This window comes from Hevea brasiliensis, chromosome 14 (assembly GCF_030052815.1).
Source record: "Hevea brasiliensis isolate MT/VB/25A 57/8 chromosome 14, ASM3005281v1, whole genome shotgun sequence".
Taxonomy (NCBI): domain Eukaryota; kingdom Viridiplantae; phylum Streptophyta; class Magnoliopsida; order Malpighiales; family Euphorbiaceae; genus Hevea; species Hevea brasiliensis.
Genome location: NC_079506.1, coordinates 3,899,356 through 3,906,479, shown reverse-complemented (window position 1 = coordinate 3,906,479; position 7,124 = coordinate 3,899,356). Strand labels below are relative to the sequence as shown.

Genomic DNA, 7,124 nt, shown 5'->3' with positions numbered 1-7,124 from the left:
GTGCTTCGCAATACCAAGGAAATCAACCGAAAAAAAGATATGTTTCTTATTGGACACCTATAGTCTCTCTCAGTTGCAATTTCATCATTTTTATTATTCATGCATTTTCTTCATGTATTTATTAGACTTAAGACTTGAAAATAATTTTAGAAGATTCATTGGATTCTTTTCGCGTGGAATAGCTTTTGAATCACCTTAAAAGTATTTTTTTCTTTAATTATTTATGAATATTTAAAGTTTTGGTTCGTATCTGGTTGTGTTTCTGTGTAATCCAATTTTGCAAAATTAATTTTCATGTCTTATATTACTTATTTAGAGTTGTTATTTTTTCTGGTATGCCTTAAAATGTCTATACTAGGTCTGTATTTTTATGCTTATCATATTATATATAGAGTAATAGAAATATTTTTTATAAAATTATTACTCAGATTTATCTTGTTTTCTGTAGTAGCTACTTGTTTTATTTTTGTGAATTAAATCTTGCATGAATAAATGTATTTCTTTTTATTATATTTTATAGCTAACATGTGATAATTTTTAAAATTTTCTAGGCATGTTTGCTATTTTTTATGAATTTTTTTGTCAAGTTTTACGCTATTTGCATCATATTTGATTTTGACATTTTTTGTAGGTTATCTTAATGCATGAATTTGTGGTTTTTTTTTATATTTTTATTTATTATGTTAGAAATCTTCAGTATTTTTTATGTAATTTTTATATTATTTTATTGTGTAAAATAAATTTATTTTTTTAAGTACTCAATTCTGTCATTTTTGGCAAAGTTAGAATTTTAGTGTAAATAGTTATCTTGTATTTCCTAATTGATAACTTGTTATTTATGCATTTTGCATGAATTGAGAGACTTAGAAAAGTTAGAGATGAGGTAGAAAATTAAGAGTTTGGCTAAGGAACAATCTCCTAGCTAAACTCAAATTGTAGAAGATTATTAATTCTATTCTTTTAGGAGTTATATTTTATTTTTAATTTATTTTGATAATTATTTTATTTATTTATTTTCTATAATTTTCAATTATTTAGACTCTTAATTATTATTTATTTTTTTAAAATAATTAATAAATGTAAATGAGCCCTAGCCCAAAACTAAATGGACATGAAAAAAGAACAAAATGAACCTTTTAATGGATTTAACCCAATTAATGATGGAACTCCAAGGTCCCTTGCATAAGGTTAATGGGTCTAGGGCCAAGTAATAATTTTTAGGATTAATTTTACTTTTGATTAGGGGTTGTAAAAGCCATTTGAAGGTTTTAATCTATATTCTCCTCTCTCTTTCTTTAGTTTAGTACTTATTTTTATTTTGATTATTTTAATATTTTCAAATGGACCGTTGGCATATGATTGAACTTAGTAAAGATGCATATAGGGAATACAGTAATTAGTGAGCCTAAGTAAATAACTTAGAAATATTGACATGATTAGGTTCCTCATCTTCCTCTTACGTATGCACTTTAGATTGAAAATGCCTATGACTTTTTCTTCTATATGCTATGTATAACTTATAAAATGAATCGGCATGTAATTAACTTAGTTAAACTTACACGTCAGTAAGATGGTAAATAAGGCAATTCTTTTAACTTAGAAAATAATGCACTTATTAAATCCACTTGTTGTTTTCTATGCGCATGTACTTATTATTTTGAATGGTTGAATTCAAATATGTGTGTAGTTTTAGGCCTGCATAAATATATGATTAGGAAATTTAATAAAATAACCAATAAGACAAACTTTAAGGATCATTAGTAGAGGCTAACCCTTATTCTAAGATAAGTCCAGGCCTATTACTTCTCTTGTACCTACTATCCCAAACTTAAGCCATTAAACTCATTGTGAAAGAGCAAGAGTGAATCTCTGCAAAGTGTAAGTTATCACCCACATCTCTTCTTATGAATTTGTCCCTGTTATTACTCAAGTGGCAACTTTTTTTTTCCACTTTATTATTATCGGAAGACAATACTAAACTAGGTTTGGTAGTCCCACACATAGAAACCTTCTTCATGCTTAACTGATCCAGAAACCCCAACACGAAAGAAAGCAGACTACACAATGAAAAGCCACACCAAGCAGACAGTTGCAATTAAATGATAACACATAACAATTAATAGTAAAAGAGAAAAAAATATATATAAGAATTTGAGGTAACCGTGAAGCAGATGAGATAAATAGACTTTGCATGCATTTGCAATGGCTTGCAATAAAAAAATAGAGCCAAAAGAAAAATAAATAATAAAAAACCACCATGGAAATGGAACAAATATATTATGCAGAATCAAGCAAGAAGTAATTTCAGAGAGACGAAGGGAAACAAATTTCTTCATATTTTATTAATATAATTCTAGATTGGGCTTATAAATGAAAGAAAAAATTCTTCATAATAATTTTCTTATGGCTCATAAAAAAAAATAATAAAGGAAAAAAAATTGTAGAACAGAAATATACTCCAACATTAATAGAAATGCATTATCCTTACTGAGAATTACAAAGACATGATGGCTGGGCGTACGGGAGAGCCTTTTTCTGACATTTATTATAATTTAATAAAATTTACTGCTTAAAAAAAAAAAAACTAAGTTATTTATGATTCAATACATTTATCATGCCTGATTTAAGCAGCAAATGGGTTATAGCGAACCACAGGAAGACACACAATTGGATGAGCCATGGACATAATCACGCCTGATTTAGCTTCCATGTTAACCTTTCCTCCATCTCCATCTCCATCTTCACCCGGAACCTTCCAATCAAAGCACTGAACCATAGACGCAACAGTAATGTGAATTATGGTTAAAGCTAAGTGTGAACCAGGGCACATCCTCCTTCCCCCACCAAAGGGAACATAACCCAATAAGTGATTTTGCCTATTAGTTTCTTTATGGGAAACCAAGAACCTCTCTGGTTTGAACTCATCAGGATTATCCCATATCTCTGGATCCCTCATTATTGAATATAAATTGATCAGAACTAAAGTTTCTTTGGGTATATCAAATCCTCCAATTTTACAATCTTCACAACTAACTCTAGGTATGAAAGGTCCTAATGGGTATAGTCTCAAAGTTTCCTTCACTATTGCTTGCAAATAATGAAGATTTGGAATATCAGACTCTTCCACTAGTCTATTTTTTCCAACTACTGACTCTATCTCCCCTCTCAGTTTATTGAATACATTTGGATGATTGATGAGCAGTGCCATGACCCAGTGCGTGCTATCTGCTGAAGTATGTGTTCCTGCAATGAAGAGATCCTGATACAAGCAAAAAAGTAAAATAAGTATGTTAAGAAAGAGAGAGGAAAAGAAATATGATATTTAGATTATTTTAATATCAAGTCTCTCTTCTTTTTTGTTCAAATTAGATTATTTTAAATTACAGTCCGGTTCAGTTTACTCATCATAGTTTCATAAAAATATGACTTAAGCTTGCGTATTGTTTCAAGTTAAATGCATGACAATTTTTTAGAAGAAATTATTTTATTCATTTAATTTTCAAATAAAAAATTTGGAGTGATCAGATTTACTCAAATGAATTAATTTTAAATTGAGTTCTATGAATTGTCGAGCTAACTTCTGCACGAGATTCGAGGTTTGAACCCATGTTTGGACTTTATCAACGACGAGAGAGAGAGAGAGAGAGAGAGAGAGAGAGAGTTGATATAACTACCACAAAGAAGGCCTTCATATGGTTCCTGCTTATCTGAAACTCAGCATCTTTATCTTGATATACTTTCAGCAGAATATCCATCAAATCTTTACCTTCTCCCTCACCACCATCTCTCTTAGCTCTTTCTTCATGCTCCTTCAAAATCTTCTCCAGCAACTCATCAATCTGTCTAGGTATCTCTTTTAGCTGTTTTCTAAACACCCAACAACCTACTTTCTTCAAAGGACCCAGAAAGTAAGCTACAGCCATTTTTCCAGCGAGTTCCATCGACCCTTCCACCAGCTCCTTACACCTCTGAGCCTCGTCTTCTTCCTCTGAACACCTTGTGCTCATTACCATTCTGCATATAATGTTATTCATTAGCTTCATTAACTCATTCTCCAGATCAACATTCTCATTTTTACAAGCTTTCTCCACCATTTTCTGCAAGAAACCCTGGAGTTCTTCCCCTCGAACGCTACGGGATCTTTCAATCATTCCGGTTCCTAATAATTCTGTCACACAGAGTTTTTTCATGAATCTCCAGTAGTCTCCATATGGAGCACTAATGAAGCCAAAGTTCTGAAATAATAACCCTTCATCGAAAGGAGTTTTGGGTTTATTTGAGAAGGTGAGGTCATTGGTTTTGAAGATCTCAGCAGCATATGAAGCTGATGAGACCACAAGGAGAGGAAGAGAACCAAGGTGGAGAGAGAGGAGAGGGCCGTGTTTAGTTGCAAGATTATGGAAGCATTTGAATCCCACTCTACCAAGGTGGTGGAGGTGACCAATAAATGGAAGGGATGGTGGGCTTGGAGGAAGGTGGAGAATCGGCTTAATGGGTTTCTTGAAGTGGTATTTTAGTAGAAAGCCTGAGATGAGCCACAGAAAGAAGAAGATTAAGTAAGGGAAAGAATCACCATTAATGATTGCCATTGTTACAATGCAAGGTGGATCTCATTCCGATATATAAAGCAGAATGATACAGATTTTTTTTTTTTTTTTTTCGAAGTTATTAAATGCGAAGTTGAGACTGGTTGCTGTTTTCTAAAGGCAATTGGACAAAAACAATGCCAAACTTTTTTTTTTGTTATTTTGGAATGTTATCTAAGTTTGAACCTTTGATTTGATATCCCAATAATATCCAAAATTTAAAATCAATTCTTGATAATGAAATTTTATCCATTGACAGTCCATGTGAAATTTATTTATAATTTTTAATAATATGCTCTACTGCATGCCCCTTACTCCAAAGTATGGCTACTCAATAGCTCATATTTTTTATATAAGTAAAGAAAATTTTATTAATAAAAATTAGAAAAAAACTTAACATGGATAGATTTAATTAAATTCAGATTGACAGATCTCACCAGTACACCTAATATCGCCTAATATAGGATCACAATTTTGGACTTTAAGTCCTATTGATCTCATTTTTTTATTTCATTTTTCAATTTTGATATTTACAAGAAAAGTGTCTAAGGTTTAGGCTCTTTTCTTGAGCTAAAATTTTCTTTTTCCTTGTTAAGTTAAATTTTCTTTGAAGAGAAATGAGGAATTAAGTAATCAAATAAATAATTGAATATTGTGATCGTTGGATCCTTTTAACATTGCCAAAACCATTTTAGCAGCTATAATAAGCATGCAAATTACAATAAGATCTGCTCAAAATAGTATAAAAAATGGTCTATTATGTTTATTCAATGTTAGTTGTTGGATATGAAAAAAATTTTTGAAAGTCTTGATTAACTTTTCATATACAACAATTCACCTCAGCATTTTTTTTTTTTTAGAAATTTTGATAAAGAACAAGAATTTTGTTTTTATTTAATAACAATAAAAGTAGTAACATAAGTTGATTTGTTTTGGTTGAATACTTTGAATTTTTAAGTACATAAAATAATCTTTCACTAATTTTGGTGATTTAATTTCTTCTACGAATTACAGAGTTTACATATTTTCGAAAGAATTGTATTGCAGAAAGTTTCTTTAATTGTCTAAATTATTTTTTTTTTATAGCAATTTAGTGGATAATTCAAATTAATTCACAATTCAAAATACCAAATATCTAATTATAATAGAAAAAATAACTTTAACTGATGCGCAAACTTAAAATCTCCTTTCCTAATCTGTTTGCCAGCTCGAATTATATATATATAGAGAGAGAGAGAAAGAGGTAGGGATAAGTAAATAAGATCAATACAACAGTACAAAATTTTCACATCCATGGAATTCATATAATGATAGTTTATATATATATATATATATATATATATATATATATATATATATATATATATATATATATGAAAATGATGGTTTATACAATTGGAGGAGGTGTGTCACGACCCAACCTATGGGCTAGACCGGCACTAGGACCTGGGCCAGCCTAAAGCCCCCGAGGCTCGTAGTAAGCCTAATTATTCCTCAACCTAATTCTATGGCCCATTTGGGCCCAATTTCAAGAATTCAACCGGATAGAGTCTGGCCATAAAATAGACCTTTTTACGGGAAGTTTTTGACTCGTCCGACCTATAAACACAATATATAATAAATTGGGAAGCTCAGATCACCTTCCTCATAATCAAATTATCATAAAAATAAATAGGAGCTCGGCTCCCTCATCCAATCCAACCATACATGCATTTAATAAGTTTATAGGTCCAACATGACAATTATATCACAGACCCAATCAAATAAATATTTCTAACACATATGAAAATTCTAGGAGTTAACAGAATTATACAAACATTACAGACATTAATAAATGACATGCAAAGAAGAAAAGCAGACTAATCACAACAATAATCCTCTTGTAGCCTGGAAAAATAATTGAACAAGAGTGAGCGTTCGACTCAGAGAGTAAAATATCAATTTTAACTATAATCTCTATAGCTATCTAAAGCTAATGCACTATGTGGAGTGAAATGCAACACCGTCATAAATTTTATACAAATCACATCAAAAAGGCAATTTGGAGCACTTACACACCCGATAATGTCAAACAATACATATACAGGAGCTGATCCCCTATACAGCCCTCTTAATCCAACCTTTGCCAGCGAAGATCTCAAGCCGAACTTTCACTTAATAAACCAAATACGAGGTCCCAGCGAAGAACTCAAGCCGTGTCTACCCCAAAAGACCGGATCCCAATGAAGATCTCAAGCCGTGTCTACCCGTCCTGTCCATATCCAACACTATACCACACGCACGCCAACGCACGCACACTGCTCCAAATTATCACAACAACATCCATGGCACTTCAACATTTATGAATGCAATGTAAAACGTGCTCATTGTTTAACTACATAGATACATACATATAATTGATGCATGGACATGCTTGAACATATAATAATATTGAAATTATAATTAAAATTAATATTTTACTCACAGACTCAACCGAAGTCACTGTGGCGACTGGGCGGAGGAGGAAGGCTGTCCCGGCTCACCTAACAATTTTTATTA

At 31.5% G+C, this 7,124-nt stretch overlaps 1 protein-coding gene across 1 annotated transcript; it reads right to left on the bottom strand.

Annotated features, from left to right (window-relative positions):
* Positions 1-2,454: 2,454 nt before the first annotated feature.
* On the bottom strand, positions 2,455-4,608 carry LOC110643684 (cytochrome P450 705A22). Its single transcript, XM_021796143.2, has 2 exons — positions 3,675-4,608; positions 2,455-3,259 (listed from the first exon to the last, which is right to left on the bottom strand). The coding sequence occupies exons 1-2, from the start codon at positions 4,587-4,589 to the stop codon at positions 2,624-2,626; spliced, it is 1,551 nt and encodes a 516-aa protein (XP_021651835.2). The 5' UTR covers positions 4,590-4,608; the 3' UTR covers positions 2,455-2,623.
* Positions 4,609-7,124: the final 2,516 nt, after the last annotated feature.